General features: G+C 34.4%; 1 protein-coding gene across 2 annotated transcripts in view; it reads left to right on the forward strand.

Moving 5' to 3' along the window:
* The window catches only part of LOC129759201 (uncharacterized transmembrane protein DDB_G0289901-like), a 29695-nt gene that overhangs the window by 800 nt on the left and 9145 nt on the right, over nt 1-19750 (forward strand). For both annotated transcript variants that reach the window (XM_055756607.1, XM_055756608.1), the window contains exons 3-5: nt 15914-16042; nt 16240-16389; nt 16557-16679. In XM_055756607.1, coding sequence (XP_055612582.1) covers nt 15914-16042; nt 16240-16389; nt 16557-16679 — 402 coding nt within the window. The remainder of the gene's footprint in view (nt 1-15913; nt 16043-16239; nt 16390-16556; nt 16680-19750) is intronic.

The following is a 19750-nucleotide window of genomic DNA, read 5'->3' on the forward strand; positions in this document are numbered from 1 at the left end:
TCATGGATTTTCCTAACTTAATTAAGATACCACTGGGATAGAATTTTATAAACTGATTTTTGGAAATGTTATTACTTAGGTAAAGTGGATTGAAAATTTTCAAGTGGATTGACCTAATTCATCGATGTTTGGCAAATTTTTTTTATGAAATTTTTGAAAATAGCATCACAAATAGTCGGCACAGACTTTTTTGGTCGAATCACAAAATAACAGATCTCGCGTGCAAGGAATATTTAAAGAAGGTAGTGCCAAGGCAGCCCTGCTTTAGTATTGGTACAGGCTGAGACGTCACAATCACGAAAAATCTGTTAATTTACTAGAAAATTTATCTCTTTCGTCGTTAATTCGTAGAATCTGTTGGAAATTTTCCACTTTGAAAACATGTTATTGTGGAAGGATTCTTGCTCTTCAAGATCGTTAGAAAAAAAGTTGCATTTTCGAATAACTTTTCTATAAAATAGACCATCAAAGTTCGAAAAAATAGTGGAATTTCCCCACTGAAATTTGCAAAACTTTAAAATTATTGTAAAGTCTTCCATAAAAATGTTTAAGTTAGTGCAGTTTAGGTTCCTCATTACAGTGAAGTGATCAAAACACAAATTTTTATACAAAACAACAAATCTTTTATTGGCATTTTAGCAAAATGATTTAACAATCATTTATTGACGTTAATTGTTCTACACAAGAATTGCATATGGTAAACCGGTTAAATTAAATTCATAACAATCAGTTGAACACTCAATATTACCACCTAGACCTTGAAAAAGCTGATTTTTGCTTCATTTTTGCACGTTCTAGCTTCAAGGCGATATTGCATTTATAATTAAAATAAGAAAAAAAAAATTATGCAATCATCAAAGGACCAAAAATCTACATAACATAGTGAAATAGAGGCCCTACAACAGAATCAAAATGAAATTGGAATTCATTTTCGTTCTAAAACGTGTTTTTCTTTGAAATTCCTACCATTATCATATAAATTTTTAATACAATCGTTTTTGTGACGTCACAAAAAAAAACCAATATGGCTCTCGGCACTACCTTATTTAAATATTCCTTGTCTCGCGTGAACTTTAATTACATCGTATGAAAGATCTTAAGAAATCACAGAAAACTGCTGCAAAAGTTATCAACACAACTTTAAAATTTGTATTTCCCATGTAGAATATGTTGTCCAGGCAAATATTCTAAATAGAATGCAATTGTGACTAGTTTATGTCAGTTTTTTTGTAATAAAGCTCTCTGTGTACATTTTGTTTCATACGACGTCATGAAAGCTCATGCAAGAGATATAGTTTTTGTCAGGTTTTCAGAATTTTTGACGACAACTTTGACGAACTCATCTCGGTAAAAAATAATGAATTACTCACTTGCGCTTTATTATTCTAACGTTCCTCATTTCCGTCAATATTCAAAAACAAAAATATTTCATTTGTTAATGGTTTTATTTTTTGCCAATAGTTAGATGCTAACTGCACCAGGCGTTTTGACAAAATTAATGAAATAATAAAATTTTCAAAACAATAATCTGCTGAGTATTGATTTTGAATTTAAAAGTGGTAGTAAAATAACAAACAGGAAATTGAAAAAAAAACCCAAATTTTAAGTTTAGCAAACAAATAAATAATATCAGACTTACATCTGTTGAACATCACAACAACAAATACTTAAAATTCTAGATAAAAATAACAATCAGAATGATTGTGGAGCAAATACAACTACCACTACGAACAAGTGCAGTGCAGTTGATCAAGTCACTGACATATCTTTTTGTTTTGTTTTGAGAAAAGCTTGAAAAAGCTGGCTGTGGTCGCACAGAAAGGTCTCGAGAGCCGCATGTGGCCCGCGGTTCGCTATCCGCGATACCAGGTAACATGTTTGACGTTTTGTAGTTAGGAAAAAAGGTAAACAAAAGTATTTAAATTTTCGATGAATTTAAAACTTATTTTACTACGGCTTTTTACATCAGAGATCTCTTAAAAAGTAAATAGAATCAACTTTTAGGTCTTCTTTTAGTGTTTTAAATATTTTTTGAAAAAATATTGATAGCTACTAAGCGATAAATTGAGTTTCAAAAACTGGTGTTTTTCTTACAATTGAAAACACACCTGATGTTTTTTTTCTTCTACGCGTGAAAATTTGAATTTTAAAATCGAATCTAACCGGAAATACGTATCTATTCGGAAGTATCGTGTACAAAATCAGTGACGATAGAGTTTTAGAAGTGTTTTTTCCATTATTTGACTTCGGAAAAATCAAATCGCAGTTCGTGAACCGAAAAAGAAAGGCGGAAGGACGCCAGTGAAAAGTGAGGTTATCACAAACGATGGAGGGTGGACAGGATCCCCCTGATCCGCCAGGAACAAGCAGGAACCCAGGAGACAGCCATGAACAACAGCCGAAAGAAACGGAATACGAGGAGATTTTCTATACCGCTACGGACTCTGCACCTTACCGCGTCTATTTCGAATCCGCCGACAAAGCATCCGGAAAACTAAACAAATTCGCTCTCGGTAGTACACTCAGAAAAATGGAAAGCTTCAAAAATTTTATTACTGACATGAAATATGTTAGTCAACGGAAGATAATCGTTTTTATGAGCAGCTACGTGAAAGCGAACAAACTAGTTGAGCAGATCAAAAAGGATGGAATGGGATATAAAGCTTATATCCCCAGACACCTGATTTGTATAACAGGTGTAATAGTAGGAATCCCGACCGACATTGACCTGGAAGAAATCAAGGGGGACATAGAGTCTGATGTCCCAATCCTAAGTATCAACAGGATGTTCAGAGGCAAGGAGAAAGAACCTATCAACCGCGTGCGTATCACCTTCAGAGCACAGCAGTTACCGGAGGATGTGAAACTTTTTTGTTGCTCAGCAAAAATCCGACCATTCACTCCATCAATCATCTTGTGCGGCAAATGTCTTCGATTTGGGCATAAAACGACCAATTGCAAAGGAGCAAAACGTTGCGAAATTTGTTCGGAACGCCACGAGGAGGCAGAAGAGTTTGTTAATTGCCAGAAACTTCAAAGGTGCGCTCATTGTCGAAGCAACGAACATAATTCTCTTGATAACAACTGCCCTGAAAGGAAACGGCAGCAAGACATAAAGATCCTTATGTCAAAGCGAAACTGGACATATACTGAGGCCAAGGAACAAGTATCTACATCGTATCGTAATCCATATGCTCCACTTCTGAACGCGGAAGAGTTCCCTACACCGATGGAAAGTTTCGCCAAAGTAACGCGAGGAAACTTTGCCAGGAAAGATGCCATGAGAGAAGCTTGGATCAAGACCAACGAAGAGCGCCAGGAAATTCAGCCAGCCGTAAAACTACACAAGGATCAACCGAAACAAACGAATAAAAATTTCAAAAGAGCCAGAATGGAAGATTCTCGCTCTAAGCCAGAAGCTAAATCTACGTTCGAGGAGCGGGAAGAAATAATTGCGCCAGTACCAGGAAGCAGCCGTGGTACAGCACTCAACAACCCACGAAAGGTCCAAGTAGACGAAAAATGGGAAAATGCGGTAAGACAAGCACAATTAAATTTAGATCGTAATTACCAGGAAAGGATGATGTCATTCTATTCTGAATTTATCAATCTTTTGGGACCACAAGAAGAGGTCAAAACATTATTTAAAGATTGCACAAAGAAACATTTCAACCTAGCAAATTCAGTTGTTTTAAATAAAAATTAACTATCTTTGACTCTCGATAGCGCTAACTCTCTCCAAATAAAATCTGTTGCATATGAAAATTGTCCGAAACAAAAATGGCTCAAAAAACCGATTTCAAAATACTTCAAGCAAATGTGCAAAGTTTCGTAACAAACAAAGCAGAAATTCAAAGAATTTTGTCTGGAGATGGTTTTACTGCTGCCTTACTGTCAGAGACATGGACTAACGAAAACTTTGAAAACACCAATAAATACAATTTTCCCAATTACCACTTTGTACCGCATTCTCGAAACGACAATTACGGAGGAGCGGGTATTTTACTTCAAAACACTCTAAGCTATCAGAGATTACCAACACCCCAACACCTTTCTGCGTTAACACAAACAGTTAGTATTCGTATCACGCAGTTGGATTTAATACTTTGTTCGGTCTATGTTAGTCCATCGATCAACATAAATGATTTCGAAACTGACGTCCAAGCTATTTTCACTAATCTGACGCAAAATACAAAAATCATTCTTGGTGGTGATTTCAATGCTCACCACACAGACTGGGGAGATGATATCTGTGATGCAAGAGGAGAGAAACTCGTTGAAGCAATAAATAACAGTAATCTATTGGTAGTCAACAACGGTAGCAAGACATACATCCCTTTACAACTGAACCAGCGACCTACTGCTATTGATGTAACTATGTGTTCTGCGAATTTGATAGATACGGTACGTTGGATGGTTTTGGACTATGGTATTGGAAGTCACCATATGTGTCTGGAAATCTCGTGGAAAAATAATTTACATTGCAACAATAAACACTTCTACAACAAAAAACTTATTCGCCAAGAAGTGGCTGCTTTAGAACACTACGACTTTGACAACTTTTCTGAACTTTCGTCCAAAATGAATAGCATACACAAGTCAAGCAAAATGAAATGCAAAAACACCCCAAAGTTCTGGTGGTCCGACATTGTAGACGAGGCATGGAAGGACAAATCTGAGGCTAGAAAAAAATTCAATCAGATCTCTACAGTAGATAACCTCTTAGATTTCAAACGAAAGGCAGCCATTTTTCAAAAGAGGAAAAGAGATGAGATACGCAAAAAATTCGAAGAGTTCTCTAATGAGTTCAACCCTTTCACTAGTTCGAAGGAACTATGGCAGAAAGTGGGACGTTTAACCGGCAAACGTTTTTATAAAAAAGAAAACTGTTTATTACACGATGACGAAGCTATGGCAGAGACGTTTTTGGACACACACTTTGGATCACACGACCCACAACCATACGAAGAACCACTAAATGTACTTACAAATGGCTTGCTCGTTAAGGAGTCGTGGCACAGAATTCTAGCTTCCAAAAAGAAGACATCAGCTCCTGGAGAAGACCACCTTTCTTATGAGCTACTGGCTCATTTCAAACCCGTGGTAACTGAAAAGATAATATCCTTGATCAACGAAATGTGGATGAGAGGAGTCCTAGAAGAGAGCTTGAAGGTAATAAAAGTAATTGCCATTCCAAAACCCGGTCGTGACCAAAGCACCGCAGCAGGTAAGCGTCCAATTTCATTAGTACCCACTTTAACCAAGATCGCTAACACAGCAGTATTGGAACGTCTGCAGGACTTTCTTGACGTTAACAATATACTGCCAGAAACCTCTTTTGGCTTTCGCAAAAACTCCTCAACAAATACATGCGTTTCATTTGTCCTTAACTGGCTGAAACAAAGTAAGCGAGACAAATTCACAACTGCCATGATATGTGTCGATCTGTCAAATGCTTTCAACGCGATCAAGGTGGACAAATTGGAGGAAATTTTAAAACATATAAAAGTTCCACATGAAGTGCTTCGCTGGGTTATGTCGTTCCTGAGAAACAGGACAATAAATTTTCATATGAGATACAAGACGCTATCAAGGACAATCAATAATGGTCTTCCACAGGGGGATGTCTTGTCACCAACCCTGTTTAACGTCTATACAATTAACTTACATAAAATCGTACATCCAGATGTGATGCTCGTTCAATATGCAGATGACTTCGGGATTCTTATTCGAGCAAAGCATTTGCAAACTCTCAACGAAATCGGAGAAGCATATTTAGCCAATTTTGCTGAAACTGCCAGAACACTAAATTTCTCTATCAACCCAGAAAAAACCAAAACAATACTGTTCCAACACGGCAACAAACAGCTAAGTGTACATCTCAATGGTACTTTGTTGGAATCTGTAAGATGTCACAAGTACCTGGGCATAATTTTTGATCGCTACCTTAGTTTTGGGATACACATAAAAGAACTGCGGTCGAAAGTACAAGACCGCTTAAATATGGTCAAGGTACTCAATGGGGTAAAACATGGCGCCCATCCGGAATCGATGATAAAAATACACAGGGGACTCTTCCGGAGCATAATGGACTACGGTAGCTCAGTATACAACAACTCCTGCAAAAGCAATCGTAATATTCTTGCAGTAGTAAACAACCAATGTCTTAGAAAGGTCACGGGAGCTACAAGGAGCACACCGAGAAACGTGATTGTCGCTCTGAGCGGTCAAGAGCCCGTTGATCTTAGGCACGCATATATTGCTTCTAAGGAAATTTGTCGACACATGTCAAGAAACAATTTAATTGCTCGTCAACTAAAAACAATCCAACTACCGGATGATGTAAGTAAATGGCATCAGTACACTTATCAAGAAAGGATTTACTGGACGAATAAAGAAGTATTTGACTGTATCCAATTGACCGAACGCTTCGAAAATGTGCATGGTGTTGAAATTTTCCCGACTTTGGAAGGCTTAACGGGTTCAAAACAAAACTCAAACCCCTTGAGGCTGAAGCAACTGGCACTCTTCGTTATGAATGGAAGATATCGAGGTCGTGGTCGTGTTTTCACAGATGCCTCAAAGGATGGAAACGTTTGCGGTGTTGGAGTATTTGTTGAACAAACAAGAACGCGGTTATCTCAACGTCTCGAGAAGGAAACCAGCATTACCTCTGCGGAGTTGATCGCTATTCTAAAGGCAACGGAATTAATTGAACAGCAATGCCTCGAAGGATCCGTCATCTACACCGACTCGCAAGCATCTTGCATGATGCTCCTCAATGCACTAGAATCCAAGGAAGTTGAAAGTATTTTTGTACAAATCCTCCGAAGTTGCTCAAAACACCGAATCACCATCCAATGGATACCAAGCCACGTATCGATTGGTGGAAACGAAGTGGCTGATGCTTTAGCCAAGCATGGTCTCCAGTCGAATCAGGTGATTTACAACATGTACATGCTGGCTGACGGATTCAACTTTTTAAAGAAGTCTCTTGCCGAACACACAAAAGAATGGTACCAACGTTACTCGTTAGAAAAAGGAAAGACTTTTTATTCCATACAACCAGATTTTTGCACGGTTCCATGGTTCGTGGGAAAAGATTTAAAAGGAAGGGACGTTCGGCTCCTAAATCGCTTGATGGCTGGCCATGACTTCTCTAAGTATTGGCTAGCAAAAATGAAAATTCGGGACGATGCTAACTGCGAACTATGTCAAGAACCTGAAACCTCAAATCACATAGCCCTCGCTTGCCCACGTTTCGAATCATCGAGATTGAAGTACGATTTTCACAACAAATATTCGAACTTGGAGGAACTATTCAAATCAAGGAACATATCGCATTACGAACAAGTAACAAGATTTTTGAGCGAAATCAAAGCAGATCTATAAATTTTAAAAAGCTGCAACACAGGGCATATAGTCGAAGTTACTGGCCCTTAATCCAGAACTGCTATATATATAGCAGATCATCGATGCTGCATAAGCAGTTCAAGTAAAAAGAAGAAGAAGAAGAAGAAAACACACCTAAGTATTTTAAAAGTTTTTGAATGTAAAAGTGATATTTTCACAAAAACATTCATTCAAAAAAAAAATGTTGGAGATATTTGAGATCCCTGCTTTCATGAGCTGTTTCTTTTTGTGGAGCGGCATTGATACCGAGAAAATTGCTCATGTTGTTTGAGAGTGACTGAGAGTGTAAAATTTCCCTAAACCAGGGTGGCCACAGAACCGAGAAAACCGGGTATTGAAAATCGAACCGGGAAAACTGGGAAAACCCGGGAATTCATCAAGGAATATTTAAATAAGGTAGTGTCGAGAGCCATATTGGATTTTTTTGTGACGTCACAAAAACGAATATATCGAAAATTTATATGCGAATGGCAAAAATTTCAATGAAAAACATGTTTTAGAACGAAAATGAATTCCAATTTCATTTTGATTGTGTTGTAAGACCTCTATTTCACTATGTTATGAAATTTTCTGGTCCTTTGAAGATTGTATTATGTTTTTTTCTCATTTTAATAATGAACACAATGTCATCTTGAAGCTAAAACGTTCAAAAACGAAGATAAAATATACTTTAAAAAGGTCTAGCTGGTAGTTATTGAGTGTTCAACTGATTGTCATGATTTTTATCCAATCGGTTTACCATATTCAATTCTTATGTAGAACAATTAACATCAGTTGATTATTGTTAACTCGATTTCCTAAAATGCGAATAAATAATTGTGGTTTTATATTAAAGTTTGTTTTTTGATAACTTTTTTGTAATAAGGATCTTAAACTGCACTGACTTGATCATTTTCATGGAAGACTTTGAACTAATTTTAAAGTTTTGCAAATTTGAGTAGGGAAAATCCACCATTTTTTCGAACTTCGATGGTCTATTTCATACAAAAATTACTCGAAAATCCAACTTTTTTCTTACCAATCTTGAAGAGCAAGAATCCTTCTAGAATAACAGGTATTAAAAGTGGAACATTTCCAGCAAATTCTTCAAATTTCCTAGTAAATTAACAGATTTTTCGTGATTGTGACGTCGCAGTGTGTACTAATACTAAAGCAGGGCTGCCTCGACACTACCTTCTTTAAATATTCCTTGGGAATTCATACCCAAAACCGTGAAAATTAACAAAAGGAAACCGAAATTCAGTTTTGGTTCCAAAATGTTTAAGAAGAATATCATAAGTCTGGAAATTTTTAAACTACTCTCTGATTTCTCTTCAACTACCTTTAAATTGAAAAAAAGGTCACTAATTTTACCAAGAGAACAAAACGGCCACGAAAAATGAGATGAGAGCTTCCAAAAGTCTCTTAAAATGTGTTCAAGTATCGCACATCATTACAATTATTTAAAAAAAAACTATCAATCATATAAAGCAAGCAAATTAAAGTTAAATTTCGAATCCAGAACTGTTTGTTGCAAATTTGGAAATGTAAAAAGTTGCTAATATTATAATTTGTCAGTGATAGTGTTTTATTTAAGAGTTAAACACAAGATAGGTAATCATCTTTATGCACGACACGGTGTTTTTTGTAGCTTTATAAAAAATAATAAATTCGACATCGCTGAAACCATCTACTATCAAACGCACTGTTTGGAAAATTATCTTTTTTCGATCACTGGTCATAATTTATCCAGAGAATTTCAATTTACACTTTTTAAAGCTTGAATATGTTAAGATTTCTTTGGAAATTTGCGAAAATTTCGAATGAACTGATTTCTATACCGATCCGTGACGAAAATTGGAATAAAATTTAGAAAAATTCAGTGGATTTTTTTTTTCTATTTTCATAAGAATTTGTTTATGTCAATAAAAGACATGTAAATTCGTCAAAATCTTAAAATGATTTAACATTACATGGTATTTTCCTCAAAATATGTTTATTTGTGTTTTGAGTGTAGCATTTAGCAAAAATTAGCATTAGCAAAAAAATCCTAGAATTAGAATGTTAAAAAAGACCCATGTTCAAATAACAAAATTATTACAATTATATTGCAATAATATTGATTTTTTAGTTTATTTCTTCTCGATAGCACAAGTCAACCAAATTTACGTTCTTTCGTTTGTCCGGGAGGATTGAGAGCTAATTTGACTAATTTGAGGGCGACATATCCAAATTTGCAGTTTGTTTTTTTTTTCTGCTAGCTCTATAGTTTTCGAGATTCAAGGGTTAACTTAAGAAATTTTTAAGCAACATTTTAGAACTTTCCTAAGATACTCAAATCGTAGGCTTCGAATCAATGATCAACTTTTACGAAGACCGCAAATAGTTGAAAATTTTGAGAAAACTGAGGTGTCCTTTAGGTTTATTTGTCACAATCTAGTGAAATATGAGAATTTAAGGATATTTTGGAACATTTTTTTGATTAAAATGAATAAATCAATAAAGCAAAAGTCAAAAAACGTTTGAAGTCTTCAATAAAGTTGTTAATAGAATTTAAATCTTTGATATCGTAAGCTCAATGATTCAATGAGTTCAATGATGTCACAAAAAGTTACTTTTTTCTATTGCCTTTTTAAAAGTTTTTTTAAAGCATTATTTTTGGATCTAGAATAGCTAGGTGATTTCTTAATCCTCAATCAAATAGAGGGTTATAAAAAGATTCGAAATCAGTTTTTGTTTAAATATAGGGTTGTCGGTTTATAAGTTATTATGGATTTATTTTACTTAAAACTTAGTGATATTTAGTGAACTAGATTTGACGGAATCTGACAAATAATTCGTATTCAGGACGGCTTTACAGATTTGAAAACATGTACATTTCATGTTTTAATTGTAAAATGCATGTTATAACTTTGCTCAGGGTTTCTGAAAATTTTTATATACACTGTTGAGTCTCTTTGACCTTATTTGTCCACTTTTCAACTTGTTTTTACATAAATCCTTAAAGTTAGTCTTAGCATTTTATGTTATTTTTGTGATGACGACTGTATATTTTAATGTTAGTTTTTCCGGAAAATCAGTCACATTTTTTAGAAACGAACGATATTTTTTTACTCCAACGTTTTGGGGTTGTTTAACACCATCCTCAGGGATTCTACAAGTGTTATAACGTGTTTTAAAAAATAAAAATAGTGTTTGTTGGTTTAATTAGTGTTATGTTGTACTCACAAAATATTGTTCGTTTCTAAAAAATGTGACTGATTTGCCGAAAAAATTAACATTAAAATATACAGTTGACGTTAGTCTTAGCTTAGCATGTATTTGAAGAAAATTGTAAGATTTGTTTTCCTGCTACAGGGGTTGTTTCCAAGCAATGATTATATTCCGATATAATTCTATTATATACCGGAACAGTCATCTAATTTTCATAATTTTACTCCGAGAAATTGACTGAAAATAAAAATATATGTTGAACAATTAACTGTTTAAAAAAACTAACACACACTTATAGGATCTCAGTGAAACTTCATGTTTCTTTGAAGAGAGCTAAATTCTACTTAAGACTAAAGCGTACATCTTTCAAGGATATAATGGCTATAGCATCTTACTAATGCTAACACCGAGACTCGATCTCATGAACTCTGGCTTAGAAGACTGAAACGCTATCCTCTAGGCCACAGTCGGCTGTTACTTTTTTCATTTTAATCTTATCCACATTTTTCTGCATAACAAAGCTAATCCTCTACTGAATAAAAAATAAAAACGTCGAGAACTTTACGCTACTGAATCATGCTAAAAATATATTAAAAAAAGTTCGGAATCAAGTATGGAGTCGTATGCAGAAGAGGATTTAGATAGGTTATTTTAAACTTTTTATGACTACTACAAACAATTACATTGTTCCTTTTCAAATTTCTTTGAAAATTTGCAATTTCAATGTATTCAAATGTTATTTTGAACTCAAATTATGAGTCCTGAAGTTCAGATTTTTTTAAATAGTATAGGTAATTTAATTCGAGTATCAATCAATTCAAACTGTAAAATTTTAAATTGCAATTTTACTACCCTTTGAAAATCAAAAATATTTTTTTATTGATTTACGATACTTTTCATGTTATTATACAATATATTTACATATCATAGTTTTGAATTCCTTCTGCAATTTTGTTTTATATTCATTTCGAAACTGAAATTCCTTAGATTAAAATTAAGAAAAAAAAACAATGGGTTAATCTAAGTTGAATAAATGTTTTAAATTAAGTCTATATCTCAAAATATGATTTGTTTGAGGATTATTCAACAGGATGAATAATCCTCAAACTTGATTAATAAAGACGCTGTAACTATTTGTCTTATTTTTTTAAGCTTTTGAAGTCTGAATTCAAGATTCATAATCAATGTTTGGTGAATGGTTTCTAATTATTTATTCATTGAAACAAGTTGCAAAAAGTTTATTTCTTCAGCACGAGTCGTAAATTTATTCAACGAGGCTTGCCAAGTTGGATAATTACGTCGAGTCTTTAAAAAATCATTATAAAAGCTAGGAAAATCCATGAATTCACCTACAAGAAGTGCATCTTGCAAATAACCACATGTCGTTGAATATGCCAAATGATTGAAAATTTGTGAAGAAGTAGATCGCGGACTGTATTTTTTCAGGCAAAAAAACAGTTTGTATTGAAAATTATCGCTTTTCGAAAATGTTTTCAGTGTCTAATAGTTAACTTTTTAGCACTGAATTGCATAAAATACAATAATAATAACGATACAAAAAATAAATAAGATTTTTTTTTGCAAATATTGGCATTTTCAATATATAAAAAATCTGTACTGGATTCTACAGAATATATTTCTAAAACTTAGCTAAAACAGAAGACAAGTTCTTCGGAAAATGGTAGGGTCAACTAAAGTTATCATGAACAAAGATCATTCTTTATTGTTTCTATATCTGTTCATAATTACCCAGGTAAATATGGGGAAGTATTGAACACTGGTGAATTTCTTGTTACGTAAAAATTTCTAGTGTTGGCAATATTTCTAGAGAAATCTAAACACTGCGTCTAGATACGATTTGTGGTCTTAAATTTAACCCTTAATTAGTCATGGGACATTTTTGTATTCACTACGGAACTAGGAATCGTGTCCATACAATCTCATGTTCACAGATTTTAGAAACTGACAAAGTTATGTAAAACGGTTTATTTTTAAGATCTTGACGGTTATTGGTGTTTTAAACATCAAAGATAAGTTTAGATAATCAAACAATGCCTAAAACTAGTGCTAATAATTGCCCCGTGTTTTGAAAAACGCTGGCAATTATAAACAATTCTTTGTAAATCAGTATGATAAATGTTTAGAAAAAAATTATATTACACTTGACGATGCATTTATTACTGACTGTAAAACGAAAAAAAAAATTTGAAATTTGAAAATTTTTACTGAATTCTCTATGACAATTTACATGAACAATTTTAAATTCAAGAGACATGGACTTTGTAAGATTCAGTAACACAATTGATATCTGTAACACATTAAAAAAATGACAGAATGTCACATCACGGATGATTGACTAAAATGTCCTGTTTAACACTCCATTTATGATTTTTTTGTAAACATGATTTAAAAACCCATAACGATTTTATGTGGGATGTTTTTCTATCATTTATATAAAAGTGATGAAAACCTTAAAATATAATGTTATTCGTCTAAGTGTTCAATTATTTGAATGTTATGAAACAACCAAATCAATGAAATAAGTTGAAAATTTTGCTTTATGCCAACGAAAACGGACAGTCAATGTCTGGAAAACCTTGATTTTTTTTTGCGGAAATACCGGGAAAAGACAGGGAATTTCAATAGGAAAAAGTTGTGGCCACCCTGTTAAACGCTTTAAAATGCCATCAAATGGTCAAAATTCAACTTCGTTTAGCATCATTCGAGGTAGGTCTAGAAAACTGTAAAAAAAGTGTGGGGGCTAGGAAAAGTGAACTTGAGGGAGTGAACTTGATCAAGAGTCCAGAAGCAGGCCTGCCTGAAGGACTTATCCATGGGGGGAGGGAGGGTGGTGGGTGCTTCGAAATTCAAATTCAGCTGGAAATATACACAACACCAAAAATACACAAAAAAAGGAAATTCATTTTTTTGCCCATTTTCTTACTTATGATCATGAACTCACACGATACAATTCATGATTAATCAGAATCAAAGTTTCAAATCAATGTTATTTCTGGAAAGTTATAAATAAATAATTCCAAATATACATAGATTCTTATTCTGATCTAGATATATTAGGCCTATATTTTAAAAATACAGAAAACGAATGCGAATTAAAATTTCGAAATAAAACAAGAATTTAAAACTTTGGGCATAAGAATCATACTAAGCTTTAGAGATTTTTTAATATGTACTATGATTTAAATTTTTTGTTGACATATTCAGCAACACAATATACACAGAACGCTTATTTGGTTTTAAGCAATGAATTAATGAACCAAGGGAAACAAATTATTTTTTGATTGCTTAGTTCTCGAATCACAACATTTTTCCACGTTTTGTCTCTATTCACCCCATTTTACAGTACTATAAGTATTACATTTTTCGTTCAGTACCAAGAAAGTCCACTAAAATCTGAATCAGTACATACTAATATGTGCCGTCGTAAGCTGCAAAGAAAATTGACAATATCTGCCTACTTTGAGGCGTTTCTCTTTCGGTGATGTTGAAAGTGCATTTAAATATGAATTGTCACAGCTTAGGTACTACCTACAACCAGTAAAACAAAGTAAGCTTAATCTGGGGCTTTTTGATTACGATAGGTATGGGCTACGGGTCTGATCCAAACAGCAAGATATCGTGGTGATTGAGAGGAAACGTTAAGTTAAGGTAGGCTTGCCAGATACTTTTAGAAAAAAAGCGGGACATTTCACGAAAAAAAGCGGGACATTTGAGAAACTCTCAAAAAAGCTGAATTGTATAGCCAAACTTGTACGTATACCTTCAGTCAAAGTTGTTTATAGAAAGTACACTTACGATTTTTTACGCGGATTCATTTTGCTAAGATTTTTCTTACATGTCTTCTATTTACACGTAAACTAGTTTATTTCACACGGTTCCACAGTGTTGTAAAAAAAAATAGATTTTTATTATAGACCTGATTTTACTGTCAAACTTCTCCGAAGACACAAATAAGCTAAAATGTGACCTAAAGAAGTTATAAGCAACGATCACGTTTTTCGCATTTTGGACCACTGTGGTTCTCGCGAATAAACACGGTATTTGAGAGAAAATATTTCAAGTCCTACATGTAAACGGCGGATTTGATACCGCATATAATACCTTTGTGTAAAAACAAATACATTTCAAATTTGTTTTAAAAATTTGAGAACTCTAGAAAACTTCCTACATTGTACACTTTGGACAATTGAATTGAGTCTTTCAAGGTGCTGTATCAAATAAGACAATTTAATAATGATTCTAGCGAAAAATTAAGGTCTATAATTATTTGGAAGCAACTTAAACCATATTTGCTTCATACCAAAGTTATTAACATTGAACTGGTTAAACGTGCAACAAGAACGGTCAACTGAATCAGAATCTTACTGTAATGCTAGGAACGATAGAGTTATTCAGTATTCTTTCTATACAAACTACGAAAAATTCTACTTATTTTGAGAAAAATACTTATTTGAAAGATTTTCTGTAGAGCCAATGAATTCGAATTGAGGCTAAAGTTTGATTTTTTCTAGTGTAAGTCTGTGAACTTTGTAAAGGTTTTCCAAGAAAAAAAAGCGGGACATTTTGAGGAAAAAGCGGGACGGCGGGACATTCATAAAAAAGCGGGACATGTCCCGCTTTTGCGGGACGGATGGCAACCCTAAGTTAAGGTTAGGAATATAGCTTTCCGAACAAAAGACTTGAATGCGCTTCAAGCAACGAAACTGATTGAGATTCGATTTGACTTTTGTCTCTAACGGCTTGTTGATACGTAATGTTATAATTCTTTTATAATTACTTGTGTAATAGTTGAATTATTTTATCGACTTAATAATGGTCATGATGATCTTATTTAACCTTTTCTTGGGGTTTTTTTTTTAATTATCTGACTATTGGCGCCGGGGGTCTTTAGATCTTTCAAAATTTGAAATTTTGTTCATTTTTACGGCTTGATAAAACGTATATTTTTAAAGATTTAAAAAAAATTGAGTTAGATTTGATTAGATTTTTTTTGTAAGTAGAATATAATCATATTTCAAAGCTATCTAACTATGTCATTTTCCAATGGAAATCATATCAAAAAAGAAAAAAATTGCAGAAAAAAACTAACCGAATCTAACTCGCAGAATAAAAATTTTTCAAATCGTTAAAATACATATCTTTTCAAGCCGTATAAATGAACCAAATTTGAAATTTTGAAGAAGATATTAAGACCCATTAATCAGGAAGTAATCAACATTCTTTAGCTTTGGAAAGATTTTTTTTTCGGATATTTTTACCGAGTTTTGTTTTATTATTTGATCTACAGGGCATCAATCGCCACTGCCGGAGCCAGCTCACAAACCGTCCTGAATCAACAGATAGGCGGTGCATCTACTGCGTTAACTTCGACAGCCGCCCAGGCAGTTATCAGCAGCAGCAACAGCAATCAAGTTGGGCAAGTTTCCTCGTTTTTGTCTTATTACAATTATTTTAGCCTTTTAAAGAACACTTACATTTTTAAGTTGAAGGGTTTCGATTTTCTAAAATCAAAATCTGGATCAGAAGCTCTTGTTTATTGTAGAAAAGCAGTCACCCTAGTTCATAAGCGCATATCTGAGCTAATTTTCTCTTCCTTTTTATTTCGGCTCGTAGTTTTTCGGGATCAGCATCAAGTGCCAATGCTAATTCATTGACCACCACGACGACGACGGCGGGCGGCACCAGTCCTACTAGTGGCCAATTTAGTGGCGGCGCGTCTGCAGCAGTCGCCAATTCGCAGAGCTTCAATGGCGGATTCCCAGGGTAATAAAATGAGACAATTTGCATGAACCGAACAGAGACGATATGAAATCGGCAGTCTAATGAAATTCATGTCTTTGCTCTGGTTGGATTAGACTACCTATTTACCTGTGTCAAATTTAGTTCAAATTGTGCGTCAATTCGCAGCACTGATTTTATCTCTTTTTCAGTGCGGGCATTTCGGCGTCTGGGGCAAACGCGGCCTCTTTCACTTCCGGGAGTGGGCATGGATCCAGCAACTCAGGAGCAGCAGCAAACGCACAATCTAGCAACATCAATGCGGCTTATCCTGGGTAAGTTCAACGATATCATTTGACAATGATGTTTAACGATTCAAATGCATGTAGCACCAGGCCCGTTCGAAGAATCTGCCCATGAGGGGAATAGGGGGGGAAGGGTAATAAGAATTAAAAAAAACGCATAGCTATTAATAGAAAACCATGTTGTGATATATATCTATAACCAAAACTTAAACTAAACAGATTTAGATTAAAATACAAATTACTTCGAGAAATTAAAAAAAAATGATGAGCTTTTGAATTTTATTTCATTACAGAATATATAATCATAATTAACATTGAAAATTTGAAACCAAAATTTCAGTATCGATATTTTGAATCAGAGTTTAAACTGGAATACCTTTCAAAGTTAAAATAAGGAAATCTAAACAAAAATATTAACTTCAGAATTTTCAATTCTAACATCTATATATATATAAATGAATTTCTGTCTGTCTGTCTGTCTGTCTGTCTGTCTGTCTGTCTGTCTGTCTGTCTGTCTGTTCCCTATAGACTCGGAAACTACTGAACCGATTTGCGTGAAACTTGGCAGGTGGGGGTATTGGAGGCAGGGGAAGGTTCCTATTATGGTTTGAGACCCCTCCCTCTCTCATGAAGGGAGGGAGGGGCCTCCCAAACAAAAGACAATTTTTTGCATAAGTCGAGAACCCATCAAGCAAATGGTATCAAATTTGGCATGAGGTGATATTTGGGAACGAGGAATATTTCTATGAATATTTGGTACCCCTCCCTCTTCTCAGTGGGATGATAGGAAGGGGGGAGGGGGGCTACCTTACAATTTTTCATATAACTCGAAAACTAATCAAGCTAATGGAACAAAATTTGGCATAGGAGTGTAGTGGAATACGAAAAATGGTTCTATGATTATTTCAAACCCCTCCCTCCTTCCATTGGAGATACAGGAAGAAGGAGGGGGGCCTCTAACCACTTTTTTATTGCATAGCTTGAAAACTATTCGAGCAAATGAAACCAAATTTGGCTAGGAAGGGTATATGGGTACGATAAACAGTTCTATGAATATTTGGTACCCCTCCCTCCTTCCAGTGAGGATATAGAAAGGGGTAGGGTGCTCCTTTACAATTTTTAGCATAACTGGATAAATAATCAAGCAAATGGCACCCAATTTGACGTGGGAAGGTATACACTCAGAAAAATACTATTATGTATGCCATAAGATTCTCTTATGAAGTGGCGCCATAAGAAAAATTAATGAAATTCATAAGATTGTCTTATGACGCGAATGAATTCTGAAGATGAACGCCTACTTCAATGAGAGGTTGTTGCTTTTCATAAGAGATTCTTATGGAAACAGTAAATCACTTTCTAATAAGAAAAATTCTCGATATTTCATGCTGAAAACATTCACTTTATTGTTTGCCAAATTTGTTTAAAATTAAATCCTTCATGGTCGTCACCATCAGCAGCGCATCAACAGACGGCTCCATCAAAGTTTTTTTTTGCCGCATCTTAATCTTCAACCTTTCGTTTTTTGCCTATCAGCTTGCTGAAAAGTAAACAAATAATGTATTTTTGTTTACTAATATATTCAACGTTCACACCAAAAACATCAAATCGAACTTACCATTCCGGAGATAACAATAACATTTAACATTGAAGGGAAACTATAATAACTATGAACTGGCGATTGCTTCGTACTGTTAGATGATGAAAAAAAACTGATGTGAATGAATGTGTTCATCATTTTTTTCACAATGCCGTTTCTTCTATTTTTCATAAGAACATCGTATGAAAATTGAAAGAATTTCATAAGACTCTTATGAAAAATTAGTTTGGACGCAAAAAAGTGGTTCATAAGATGTATCTTATGAAATTTATAATAAGATTTCCTCTGAGTGTATGATTACGATAAATGTTTCTATGATATTTTGAGAACCTTTCGTCCTTCAAGTCGGAAAATCTTAAGGGGGGAAGGTCCTCCCATATAATTTTTACATCCCTCGGAAACTTACTAAGCATATGAAATGAAATTTGGGTTGAGAGGGTATTTGAGCACAGGGAAGGTTTATGTGAATATTTGGTACTACTGCCTCCTTCCAGTGGAGTGATATGAAGGAGAGGGGGAGGGGGGGGGGGGGCTCCTTTACAATTATTCGCATTACTCGAGAACTAATCAAGCAAAAGGAAACAACTTTGGCATGGGACAGCTTTGGCATGAATACGTAAAATGGTTGTTAGCTTATTTGAGACTTCTTTCTCCTTCAATTGAGAATGCAGTTAGGGAAGACGGAAGCTCATATATGTATGATTGTTTTGCATAAACCAAAAACTTATCTAACAAATGGAACAATCATTCAATTTAGCAACTGGGGAAGAATTTGGCATAGGAGTGTATTTGAATACACGGAATGTTCAATCTTGATCCTGTTCTTTTAGGTAGGGGATAGGTAGGAAGAGCGGCTCCGATACAAATTTTATAGCATAACTCGACAAGTTATAAATCAATCGAAACCAAATTTGGCATGAGAGGGTATTCGAGCTCAAGATATGTTTTTTTCCGATAGTTTAGCATCACTACCACAAATCAGTGGAACGATATAGAGGGAAAAGAGGGCATTGATAAAATTTGTTTAATATTTCTAAAACTTATCGAGAAAATAGAATTAAATTATCATGGGAGCAAATTTGTGTACAAGCAATGTTTCTTCGATGGTTTGAAAACCCCTTCTCTTGCCAGAGGGGAGATATACAGTAGGGAGAGGGACACCCATTTTTTGAATAACTGATATGGCGTGGGATCGTATTAGTATACAAGAAGTGTTTTTCTGATGTTATGAGACCCACCTTCTTTCAATTAGGGATATAGGAATGGGGGTAATTCGTATGATAATTCGAGAACGAATAGGTAAAATAAATGTCCCATGATGTTATTTTGTTACTGAAAATGCTCACATGATAGTTTGATAAAGTTTCATATTTATAAAAAAATATTTTAGCATAAGTTATAAACTTTTTAAGCAAAGAAATTCAGAGTCATAAAAAGGATTAAAACACGGATTTAAAAAAAAATAATTAAGATTTCAAAATAAAAAATTTGCAAATTCATT

Source organism: Uranotaenia lowii, unplaced genomic scaffold, assembly GCF_029784155.1.
Source record: "Uranotaenia lowii strain MFRU-FL unplaced genomic scaffold, ASM2978415v1 HiC_scaffold_12, whole genome shotgun sequence".
NCBI lineage: Eukaryota > Metazoa > Arthropoda > Insecta > Diptera > Culicidae > Uranotaenia > Uranotaenia lowii.